The sequence below is a fragment of the Geotrypetes seraphini genome, chromosome 2 (assembly GCF_902459505.1).
Source record: "Geotrypetes seraphini chromosome 2, aGeoSer1.1, whole genome shotgun sequence".
Classification (NCBI taxonomy): Eukaryota; Metazoa; Chordata; class Amphibia; order Gymnophiona; family Dermophiidae; genus Geotrypetes; species Geotrypetes seraphini.
The window spans coordinates 187,334,381-187,347,352 of record NC_047085.1 but is presented as its reverse complement, the minus strand read 5'-3'; the positions used below and the strand labels follow the sequence as shown (position 1 = coordinate 187,347,352).

At 45.3% G+C, this 12,972-nt stretch overlaps 1 protein-coding gene across 1 annotated transcript; it reads left to right on the top strand.

The window, feature by feature from the left end:
* The first annotated feature begins 8,784 nt into the window (after positions 1–8,784).
* SOX4 (SRY-box transcription factor 4) lies at positions 8,785–12,637 on the top strand. Its single transcript, XM_033934548.1, has one exon. It carries the CDS (start codon positions 9,513–9,515, stop codon positions 10,677–10,679), a length of 1,167 nt encoding a protein of 388 aa, XP_033790439.1. The 5' UTR covers positions 8,785–9,512; the 3' UTR covers positions 10,680–12,637.
* Positions 12,638–12,972: the final 335 nt, after the last annotated feature.

The following is a 12,972-nucleotide window of genomic DNA, read 5'->3' as shown; positions in this document are numbered from 1 at the left end:
TAGGAATGGCACCTGAAGGAGAGACAGGAGACTTACCCAGCGAGGCCGTCTTCACAGGCGGTATCGTTGAAGCCTTCAAAATCAAAGCTGACGAGATTAAGGGCTTTGCAGGGATGGAACCCGGAGTCGAGGTCGAGGCCTTCGAGACCGGGGCTGCCATCGAAGTCGGAGTCGAGGTCTTCGAGACCGGGGCCGCCGCCGGGGCCGAGGTCGAGGCCTTGTCAGAAGGCTGCTCCATACCGCCAAAAAGTTGGTGAAATTGGGCACACCGTTGATGAAAAGCCCGAAACTGAAGAGTCCAACAACGGTGACAATCTTCGGGCGAATGACTCTGGCCTAAACAAGAGACAATGGCAGTGAGGGTCGGTCATAGAAATCACATGACTACACTGGCGACAGCGTTTAAACCCGGTAAGAGGCCGGGACATAGAAAAAATAAAGTCCGTGTCGAACGATGCGAGCGGTTGGGCCTAGGCCCAAGGCCTGCAGACCAGACGAAAAGGAGACGATGAAAAAAGGAAAAAATTTAATTTTTTTTTTTTTAAAAGAAACAGGAAAGAGAATACACAGTGACCAAACTAGAAAAAATAAGAAACAGCCACGGTGAAAAGAAGGCAAAGTGCTGCAGAGCTGAAAAGAACAGGTCTTCTCGGCTCCGCAGAAAACTTTGAACTGAGAATCCTCACAGGAGACGCGCCCCCTAGTTCGGGCGGGAAGGCACGCGCGCATGCACGGTGCAGCACTTGGAAGCTCTTAGAAAGATCTTCAAGCAAGTCTGCTTTCGAGGCTGTCCGCTGCGGGGCTCCGTCGGTGACGTCACCCATGTGTGAGAATATGCTGCCTGCTTGTCCTGGGATAATGAATGGAATGTTCAGGTTTTTATCTGCCTTCATTTACTATGTAAATTAAAGTGTGTTTATATGTGTGTGCCTGTGGCTCAGGGTGACTAAAGTAGGGAAAATCCTGTTATAAATCCTGTGTTTTAGGGTAGCACTGATAGAACCTGCATTTTTGTTTAAAATACTGTGTTTTAGGTGGTATAGAGCCTATATTTCTGTCTTACCAGTATTCAGCCATTGTTTTCTGCTGATTAGGTGGAGAAGGGAGGGGCTCTGTTTTACTTCTAAGGTTAATTGCATTATCTTTGGGACATTGCTGAAACAAGGCTGCCCTGTGAACTTCTAAAAGCTAAGTTACTCAACATTTCATATTCTGCTCTTTTGACTGGTTTTCAGCATTATATCTGCTTAATTTCTCTTCTCCTCCCTGTTTCTTACTAAAAAAAGCACAAAAAAATCCTTCTCTTTCCTCTGTTAAATCTTATTTCCTCTTCCTGCAGTTTTGTTTAAAATACAGTGTTTTAGGTGGTATAGAGCCTATATTTCTGGTGCCTGTGGCTCAGGGTGACTAAAGTAGGGAAAATCCTGTTATAAATCCTGTGTTTTAGGGTAGCACTGATAGAACCTGCGTTTTTGTTTAAAATACTGTGTTTTAGGTGGTATAGAGCCTATATTTCTGGTGTCTGTGACTCAGGGGGACTAAAGTAGGGAAAATCCTGTTATAAATCCTGTGTTTTAGGGTAGCACTGATAGAACCTGCAGTTTTGTTTAAAATACTGTGTTTTAGGTGGTATAGAGCCTATATTTCTGGTGTCTGTGGCTCAGGGGGACTAAAGTAGGGAAAATCCTGTTATAAATCCTGTGTTTTAGGGTAGCACTGATAGAACCTGCAGTTTTGTTTAAAATACTGTGTTTTAGGTGGTATAGAGCCTATATTTCTGGTGTCTGTGGCTCAGGGGGACTAAAGTAGGGAAAATCCTGTTATAAATCCTGTGTTTTAGGGTAGCACTGATAGAACCTGCAGTTTTGTTTAAAATACTGTGTTTTAGGTGGTATAGAGCCTATATTTCTGGTGCCTGTGGCTCAGGGTGACTAAAGTAGGGAAAATCCTGTTATAAATCCTGTGTTTTAGGGTAGCACTGATAGAACCTGCATTTTTGTTTAAAATACTGTGTTTTAGGTGGTATAGAGCCTATATTTCTGTCTTACCAGTATTCAGCCATTGTTTTCTGCTGATTAGGTGGAGAAGGGAGGGGTTCTGTTTTACTTCTAAGGTTAATTGCATTATCTTTGGGACATTGCTGAAACAAGGCTGCCCTGTGAACTTCTAAAAGCTAAGTTACTCAACATTTCATATTCTGCTCTTTTGACTGGTTTTCAGCATTATATCTACTTAATTTCTCTTCTCCTCCCTGTTTCTTACAAAAAAAAATATAAAAAAGCACAAAAAAATCCTTCTCTTTCCTCTGTTAAATCTTATTTCCTCCTCCTGCAGTTTTGTTTAAAATACTGTGTTTTATAGGTGGTATAGAGCCTATATTTCTGCCTTACTAGTAGTCTTACTTATAGTCCCACCAACCCCAGGGACCACTATTCATATATAGAGACCCATATAATCAGGACTTCAAACCAATCAAGATGACCTTTATTCTATGCAATCACTGTGGTGCTTTAATTCCAAGACATACTATTTGGAGGCTTAAGGCTTGCCCCATCTGTCTTCAACTTGCCAGTATTAAGGAGGAGCTCTGCAAACTTAAACAGGAATTGAATACAATTAAAGCAGCTTCCATCACTCCACAAAATCATACCAACTTACCACCTCTACCTCAAAGAATAAAACAGCCCAGGAATAAATGGGTCACAGTAGGCTCAGGAAGACTGCGACATGTAACGCAGAAACATCCACCTTCACTAATATTACCTCTACAGAATTCCTTCACTCCACTAGTGCACTGCGATACTCAGGAAAACAGAAGGGAGGTGGGACTGGAACCAATGAAGGAAACTCAAGAGAACAAGAGCACCCTAAGTACAAATAAAAAAGCCAAAAACAGGAAACTATTACTGTTGGGGGATTCCATCATCAGAGGCATTAACCTTGGAACACAGGACGAGGAGTCCAAAATAGTGAAATGTCTTCCAGGATCCTCAGCTACCAGGAGTTCCAGGCAAATACTGACTATAATTAAGGAAGAAACTAAGGATTTTAACACTGATGTTGTTATCCATCTAGGAACAAATGACCTGGCCAACAACTCCACACTTGCAGCACAGAAAGCTTTTCGGGAACTTGGTGAGGGCGTGAAACCTTTTGTAAAGACTTTAGCTTTTTCTGAAATACTGCCTGCATATGGAAAAGGAGAGCAAAGAATGAAAAACACAGAGGACTTTAATAGATGGCTCAGAGCCTGGTGTCATCAAGAAGGCTTCAGGTACATAGGAGGATGGGGAAATACATGGAAGGACAAGAAGCTATATTGCACTGATGGGCTACATATTACTACAGCAGGAAAAAGAAACCTTGCAGAGAAATTTAGACAATATTTTTCTAGGCATTTAAACTAGAAGGTGGGGGTGGTGTATGTGCGAAGGACAATTATAGAGACCACCCCCGGCAAAAGAAAAGATGTGATAGTAGTAAAGGCTGCAACATAAGCAATATCAGCAACTCATTTCTTAGTATTGCAACGGAAAGTGAAACGACACAAAAATCCATACGAAAAAGGAGATTATCGCTGAAAAATAGCTGGAAAGCGATGACCACAAATGCTCGCAGTCTAAGCAACAAAGTTCATGATCTGCAAGCCCTGATATTAGAGGCAGATCTAGATATTGTTGCTATCACAGAGACATGGTTCAGTGAATCACATGGATGGGATGCAAACATACCGGGATATAATCTTTTTAGGAAGGACAGAGATGGTCATAAAGGTGGAGGAGTAGCTCTCTATGTAAAGATCAATATCCAAGCGACCGAAATGCAAGGGACCTGGGGAGAGGAAGAAGCGATATGGATTGCTCTGAAAAGAGAAGATGGAACTTCTATCTACGTGGGTGTAGTCTACAGACCTCCGACTCAATCGCAGCAAATTGATAAGGATCTGATTGTGGATATCCAAAAGTTTGGAAGGAAAGAGGAGGTTCTGCTGTTGGGAGATTTCAACCTGCCGGATGCGGACTGGAATGTTCCGTCTGCGGAATCGGAAAGAAGTAGGGAGATTGTGGATGCCTTTCAAGAGGCTCTGCTCAGACAAATGGTGACAGAACCCACAAGGGAAAAAGCGATATTGGATCTGGTCCTCACAAATGGAGAGAGTATCTCTAATGTTCGAGTGGGTGCTCACCTGGGTAGTAGCGATCATCAAACGGTTTGGTTTGATATAACGGCTAAAGTGGAGAGCGGCCGCACGATACTTAAAGTCCTAGATTTCAAACGTACGGACTTTAATGCAATGGGAAAGTACCTGAAGAAAGAGCTGTTAGGATGGGAGGACATAAGAGAAGTGGAAAGACAGTGGTCTAAGCTGAAAGGAGCGATAAAAATGGCTACGGACCTTTATGTGAAGAAAATCAATAAAAACAAGAGAAAAAGGAAGCCGATATGGTTCTCCAACCTAGTGGCTGAGAAAATAAAGGCGAAAGAGTTGGCGTTCATGAAATATAAAAAAAACCAAGAAGAGGAGAGCAGAAAGGACTACAGGGTGAAATTGAAAGAAGCCAAGAGAGAAATACGTTTGGCGAAGGCACAGGCGGAAGAACAAATGGCTAAAAATGTAAAAAAGGGAGATAAAAATTTTTTCAGATATATTAGTGAAAGGAGGAAGATAAAAAATGGAATTGCTAGGCTAAAAGATGCTGGGAACAAATATGTGGAGAGTGATGAGGAGAAAGCAAATGTGCTAAACAAATACTTCTGTTCTGTGTTCACAGAAGAAAATCCTGGAGAAGGACCGAGATTGTCCGGCAAAGTTACACGAGAAAATGGAGTAGATTCTGCGCCGTTCACGGAGGAGGGTGTTTATGAGCAACTTGAAAAACTGAAGGTGGACAAAGCGATGGGACCAGACGGGATCCATCCCAGGATACTAAGGGAACTCAGAGAGGTTCTGGCGAGTCCTATTAAAGACTTGTTCAACAAATCTCTGGAGACGGGAGTGATTCCTGGGGATTGGAGGAGAGCGGATGTGGTCCTGTTTCATAAAAGTGGTCACAAGGATGAAGCAGGAAACTACAGGCCGGTGAGCCTCACTTCAGTTGTTGGAAAAATAATGGAAGTGTTGCTGAAAGAAAGGATAGTATATTTTCTTGAATCTAATGGGTTACAGGATCCGAGGCAACATGGCTTTACAAAAGGTAAATCGTGCCAAACGAACCTGATTGAATTTTTTGATTGGGTGACCAGAGAGCTGGATCGAGGACATATGCTAGATGTAATTTACTTGGATTTCAGCAAAGCCTTTGATACAGTTCCTCATAGGAGGCTGTTGAACAAACTTGAAGGGCTGAAGTTAGGACCCAAAGTGGTGAACTGGGTCAGAAACTGGTTGTCTGACAGACGCCAGAGGGTGGTGGTTAATGGAAGTCGCTCGAAGGAAGGAAAGGTGACTAGTGGAGTCCCTCAGGGTTCTGTGCTGGGGCCAATCCTGTTCAATATGTATGTAAGTGACATTGCTGAAGGGTTAGAAGGAAAAGTGTGCCTTTTTGCAGATGATACCAAGATTTGTAACAGAGTAGACACCGTAGAGGGAGTGGAAAATATGAAAAAGGATCTGCAAAAGTTAGAGGAATGGTCTAATGCCTGGCAACTAAAATTCAATGCAAAGAAATGCAGAGTAATGCATTTGGGGATTAATAATAGGAAGGAACCGTATATGCTGGGAGGAGAGAAGCTGATATGCACGGACGGGGAAAGGGACCTTGGGGTGATAGTGTCCGAAGATCTAAAGGCGAAAAAACAGTGTGACAAGGCAGTGGCTGCTGCCAGAAGGATTCTGGGCTGTATAAAGAGAGGCGTAGTCAGTAGAAGGAAGAAGGTGTTGATGCCCCTGTACAGGTCATTGGTGAGGCCCCACTTGGAGTATTGTGTTCAGTTTTGGAGACCGTATCTGGCGAAAGACGTAAGAAGACTTGAGGCGGTCCAGAGGAGGGCGACGAAAATGATAGGAGGCTTGCGCCAGAAGACGTATGAGGAGAGACTGGAAGCCCTGAATATGTATACCCTAGAGGAAAGGAGAGACAGGGGAGATATGATTCAGACGTTCAAATACTTAAAGGGTATTAACGTAGAACAAAATCTTTTCCAGAGAAAGGAAAATGGTAAAACCAGAGGACATAATTTGAGGTTGAGGGGTGGTAGATTCAGGGGCAATGTTAGGAAATTCTACTTTACGGAGAGGGTGGTGGATGCCTGGAATGCGCTCCCGAGAGAGGTGGTGGAGAGTAAAACTGTGACTGAGTTCAAAGAAGCGTGGGATGAACACAGAAGATTTAGAATCAGAAAATAATATTAAAGATTGAACTAGGCCAGTTACTGGGCAGACTTGTACGGTCTGTGTCTGTGCATGGCCGTTTGGAGGAGGATGGGCAGGGGAGGGCTTCAATGGCTGGGAGGGTGTAGATGGGCTGGAGTAAGTCTTAACAGAGATTTCGGCAGTTGGAACCCAAGCACAGTACCGGGAAAAGCTTTGGATTCTCGCCCAGAAATAGCTAAGAAAAAAAAAAAAAAATTTAAATTGAATCAGGTTGGGCAGACTGGATGGACCATTCGGGTCTTTATCTGCCGTCATCTACTATGTTACTATGTTACTATGTGTGCATGTACAATCTGTGGCTGAATCACAACAGTATATAGATACATATGCACACAAGTGTGTGTGTGTTAGGCGGGGGGGGGGGGGGGGGGGTTGAAACCTGAAAAATAATCTGAAACACTACAGCTCACTGTTTACTGAAAATGACATGAATCGAGAAGAAAAAGTAAACAAATGGTATACAATCAAATAGTATAATACAGGTTAGAAAGTTCTTTATTTACACATCAGGTTCCGATCTTGCAGCACAGAGGTTAAGTCAGGGCTCTCGCGTCCCCGTGTCCCCTCCTACAGATGTGCGTGAAGGCTCAGCGCTGCCACCCAGTGTCCCTTCCCGCCTCTCGCCAAGCCCCAGCCGCCAACAAGCAGCCTCAGCTGAACTCACCCCCACTCCCTCTCAGCTCCGCAGTAAATCGAGCCCTGTATTCAATCAGCTGCCAGCCGGCCCGGTGACAGGAGCTAGTTGAAGGGGGGGGGGGGGGGGGAGGGGAGAGGGCTCGGTTCCAACTAAAGACTGACGTTTTCTGTGTTTCTTCTTTAAACAGCGCCTCGCTGTTTTCTTTCTAAACAGGTTTCCGTTCCACCTTATTTCTGCGCATCAAGGAAGAAAAATAGGGATGGGGTAGAAAACACGAGGGAAAGCGTCATATTTTATTCTTTTCTATAAAGGGCGCACTCAGCAGCCCCTTAGAGTAGACACCGTTTGAAAGAAAGCGAAAATCCGAGAAGGCATCTAGGCACACACGTCCCCCCACTGCGGAGGAGCGATCGTTGCAGCTCAGCCTCTCGGAGAACGTGCCTGGATGTTGGGCAGCGAGAGAGCACCCAGCATGACCCCAGCCACGTGTTCCGTCTGGCTCCTCTTTTTTTTTTTTTTTTGTCAGCATCTCTCCCTGCCCCCAAGCCGGCTGCAGCCACGGTCCAGACGGCGGGGCTGAGCGGGCGAGCCCCCGCCCCCACGGGAGGCGGGACTTGGCTCGGTAAATAAAGGCGGCCCGGAATTAAGGCAGCTCCGCCCCCAGCCTGCCTGCCAGCCGCTGCTAGAAAGCAGACCCGGCCCTTTCTGTACCCTGTTTCAGTTGAAACGAAGCAGCCACACGCATTCTCCCAAGAACAGAGATCCATATTTAAAAAAGGAAAAAATAAAGATAATAGTCTAATTGATTTATTTCGAAGGGGATCGGTGTAGATTTGAAAAAAATGGGGCAGCTAAAGCACAAAAACGATACGGTATGTAAAAAAAATATACTGTATAATTAAAAACAATATACTGTATATATATCTCCCGCGCTACTGATGGAAAACAGCTTAGACTCCTGTCTTAGCCTTGACTACAGGAGCTGCGAAACACGAACCCATCCTTATCTGGTTGCTGCGAACAGGAGAACACATTGTTTAAGGTAGCATGAGTACACTCATAAGAACATACGAGTTGCCATACCGGGACAGACCAAAGGTCCAGTATTCCGTTTCCAATAGTACCTGGCAAGAATCCCAACGAGTAAAAACAGATTTCATGCTGCTTATCCTAGAAATAAGATAACTGTACACAAGAATAATTAGGCGTTATGATGACAACTGCTACTCTGTGTTTTCTTCCCATTCTACATCAAACTCCATCGGGTGGTTTTTTTCCCCCATCATTTAGTATTTTATAAGAAACGTTTTATTTGTGCATCGCTGGCTATTTCTGTGCTCCTGGAGCTCAAAACAAATAATAATTAAGCTTTTTTTTTTTCTTTTCAAGAAATCATCCCCCCATATATATATATATATATATTTTTTTTTTTTTCTTATATAATAAACAGAAAATACATCTCTCCCGCCCCTCAATAATTTTCGTGCATTATTATCCAATTCACACACGTAACAGACGCTCGTACGGAAAACTAAGAAATCTCAGCCGCACTTCTGCCCCTTTTAAAAGTTTGCTGGGTAAATGGAATGAGGTCAGATTTGGAGCTTCTCATTGCACGCGGTGATTATTATTGCATCGGGTTCCAAGCCAATTGGAGGCAGCGGGGCGGGGTTTGGCACGAGGAAGCGTTGGATACAGTGGCTGATTGGCCGACGCTGGCCCTGGGAAGCGATAAAGGGGCGCGAGGCGGAATTGAGGTCCGTTCAAAGCTGCGGAAAGAGAATACGTGTGTCGGGAGGGGGAAGGCCAGTTTCTGAGCCCGGGGCTTTTACTGTTGGGGCATGCATGGAAGAAGCAGAAGAACGGGGTCTTTGTATGTAGGCTAGCGCCTGGACTCCTTGGAAAGCGTACATTGAGATTCCAGCTGCACGTTGTGACTTTTTTTATACATATATTTTTTCTAGAAAACCATTTGCACAAATTGATAAATTATTAGCATCTTATCTTGAACAAAGTCAAGGAGGCAGACACATACATTTTTGTTTGCACAGTTAAAGAGACTACAGTTGGGGGAATGCTTCCCAGTGCATTTGAAAGAAGACACTTATGAACTGGAGTCAACTGCAGCAGGGAACGTATTTGCAAGTGGCGAGGGGAATTAAAAAAAAAAAAAAAAAGGTGGATGACCGGCGACTGCTTCAGAGACTAAAAATAAGAAATCACTCTGCACTTGACCGCGTTTATTGCATCCCCCCACCCCCCTTGACTGCAAAAAAAAAAATATCCATAAGTATATAAAAAGGCAGACGTTACTCCGAGCAACGTGCATGAAGCGAGAGCCCGTCTGGGAACTGCAAGTACTGGAGCAGCGGCGCAAAGGACTCTGCCGGACCGCAGACGCTTTGGACTTCCGCGGGGTTCAACCTCCGTTTGACTTGGGGGGTTTACCCGAACAGACTGCAGCCCGGGACTTGCTCGGAGCGCGGCTGCGGTGGCAGCACTATGGTGCAGCAGACTAACAACGCCGAGAACACGGAGGCGCTTCTGGCCGGCGAGAGCTCGGACTCGGGCGCCGCCGTCGAGCTGGGCATGGCATCCTCCCCGACCCCGGGCTCCACCGCCTCCACCGGGGGCAAGGCGGACAACCCCAGCTGGTGCAAGACCCCCAGCGGCCACATCAAGCGGCCCATGAACGCCTTCATGGTGTGGTCGCAGATCGAGCGGAGGAAAATCATGGAGCAGTCGCCGGACATGCACAACGCCGAGATCTCCAAGCGGCTGGGCAAGCGCTGGAAGCTCCTCAAGGACGCCGACAAGATCCCGTTCATCCAGGAGGCGGAGCGGCTGCGGCTCAAGCACATGGCCGACTACCCCGACTACAAGTACCGGCCCAGGAAGAAGGTGAAATCCGGCAACTCCAAGCCTCCGGGGGACAAGGGCGAGAAAGTGGGGGGCGGCGGGGGCGGCGGCGCCAAACCAGCCTCCAAAAAGAGCGGCGGCGGCAGCAAAGTGTCGGGCAAGCCGCACGCCAAGCTCCTGCTGGGCTCCAAAACCTCGGCCGAGCAGCCGCCGGGCCCGCCCCCCGGCGCCGCCGACCACCACTCCCTCTACAAGTCCCGGACTACTTCCTCCTCCTCGGCCTCCTCCAGCAAGCACGTCCCGGCGGCGGCGGAGAAGAAGCTGCGGCGGGTGTACTTGTTCGGCGGCCAGGGCTGCTCCCCCGTGGCGGTGCCGGCCAGCCCGACCCTGAGCAGCTCCACCGAGGCCAGCGACCCGCTCAGCCTCTACGAAGACTGCGCCGCCTCGCCCGGCTCGCCCTCGGGCTACAGCGGGGGCGAGGGCAGCCTGCGGGCGTCCTCGCCGGCGCCCTCCACCTCGCCCTCCTCCTCCTCCTCCTCCTACGTCTCTTCGCACTCCTCCTCCTCCACCGCCTCCTCGGACGAAGAGCTGGACGACGACCTGCTCGACCTCAACCCCAGCCCGGGCTTCGAGAGCATGTCCCTGGGCAGCTTTGGCTCCTCCGCCCTGGACAGGGACCTGGATTTTAATTTCGAGGCGGGCTCCGGCTCGCACTTCGAGTTTCCAGACTACTGCACGCCCGAGGTAAGTGAGATGATCTCGGGGGACTGGCTGGAGTCCAGCATTTCCAACCTGGTGTTCACTTACTGAACTGGTCAGATCTGAAGAAAGAGGAAACGAGGGTTTTTTGGGGGGAGGGGAGGGGAAAAAAAAAATAACCCTCTAGACGAGAAAGGGAAAGATAAGAGACTGTTTCCTGTGTGCTTTTGTTTTGGGAACTGTGACTCTGTTCTGGCTTTTGTTAAAAAAAACCGTAAATACAAGATGAAAGGGGATCATCTTTCCAGTGGATGAAGAAGAGTCTTTGCTCCCCCTCACCCCCCCCGCCCCCCTGGGCTGGGACCTGAGGACCCGCTCCGGTGTTTTACCGGACACGGAGGCACTACAAGGGGGTTCTCTAAACGGTGCGAGATGCATCTGGAGAGAGAGGGGCGGAGGATGGTTGCTCCCCCTCCTCGATCGCCCGAAGATGTCCAAGAAAATCAGTGCTGAGAGGGTTGGCTGCATTTTTTTTTTTCTAATACACTGGGCGTTTTTTTCCCTCCCCCCCCCCCTTTCTTGAAAAGCGTCCTTGGAGATCAGGATTTGCAAAACGAGAAAAAAAAAAAAACAATAAAGCAGCATGACTTACCCTTTGAAAAATCACAGTTTGATTTTTATGCACAGGCAGGGGGAGGAGGAGAAGAGGTTGAGCTACTTGTTTTTCTTAAAAAAAAAAAAAAAAGACTGACTTCGTGATTTGGAGAAGACGAAACGTCCCTGTCAGTTTTAACTGGAAATACATCAATGGGAAGAGAAGATGGAAACTTCAAAAAAAAAAAAAAAAAATTTGACAAATGGATTTGCACGAAAGCGCGTTTTTGTCAGCTTCTTGTGATGTCAATGAAATGTTGGGACTTTTATGGACACTAAACTTTTTAAAGGAGATGGTTTAAAAAATATGCCAATTTAGGTATTTGTGGTACAGGGAATTGATGGCGATTCTTTCACAAACCAGTTTCCCTATTTTTTCCTGGCTCAGAATCGTGATGGTGTTGGATTATTTCACTGGTGGGTTAATATACAGTAGCATGTTATCCTGTCTATCTTTTTAAAGGTTTCTGTAAGACTGTTGAACAGTTAGTGTTAGGATAATATAAAGCAGATAGATGGCGCTATGTTTGATTCCTATTAAAAAATCACCAGCTTTTTTTCATTCTTAACTCTTTAAAGGATTCAAACGCAACTCAAATCTGTGCTGGACTTAAAATAATTCAGGACCAAATTTTTTCTCAGAGTATGTATCTTGTTCCTTAGGTGTAAGTGAAAAGACTTTTTCTCACCGATGTTCCATCCTCGTACTGTTATTATTTTTTTTTTTTTTCCTTTTTGTAAATGTAATCAGATGCCATTTTATATGTGGACATATTTATATTGACCGAACATTTTTTTACTTTATCCCTTTTTATTTTCAATTTTTAGTAGTTCTCGTGTCCCCGCACCCATTTTTGTCTCCTTCACTGAAGGGCTAGAGTTTTAACTTTTAATTTTTATATTTAAATGTAGACTTTTGACACTTTTAAAACGAGAGAAGAGAGATGAAAACGTTTGATTATTTTCTCAGTGTATTTTTGTAAAAAATATATAAAGGGGGTGTTTAATCGGTGTAAATCGCTGTTTTTTGGATTTCCTGATTATACCAACAGGGCGGCTGGTTAATCTCACAAAGAATAACATTCGGCCCCTATTTCTCCATGTTTACACACAATCTGCAGGCTTCTTAAAGTGACAGCGTCCCTTAATTCACCGGTGCACATTGCTCGCCTTTAAAATACTGTATAACCGAGGGTATTCAATACACTGTAATGCTGACAATGTATCAGTACCTTTAGCCTACATGTTGTCCAGGACGCTTTAATAAAGTAACTTGTGCACATACAGCAAAGAAAAACAATAACAAAGGGATACTGTAGCTTTAACTTTAAACTACATCTTGTTTGCACTTTTGTTATAAAAAAAAAAAAAAACCTAAAAACTTTAACGTGCCGTTTTAAACCACTGGATCTATCGAAATGCCGATTTGAGTTCGCGACACTACGTACTGCGTTTTTCATTCCTGTATTTGACTATTTAATCCTTTCTACTTGTCGCTAAATATAATTGTTTTAGTCTCTTATGGCATGATAGCATATGTATTCAGGTTTATAGCTGTTGTGTTTTTAAGATGAAAAAAGCGAAAACATCTTTGTACATTTAAGTCTGTATTATAAGCAAAAGAGTGTGTATGTATTTTAATGACAGGCACTAGGACGTCTGCCTCAAGGTAGTCGAGTTAAAGGATTTTTTCTACTTTTGTTATTGTCATTCATCCTGTGCAATATGCTGTGTAGAATTTTTTTTGTCT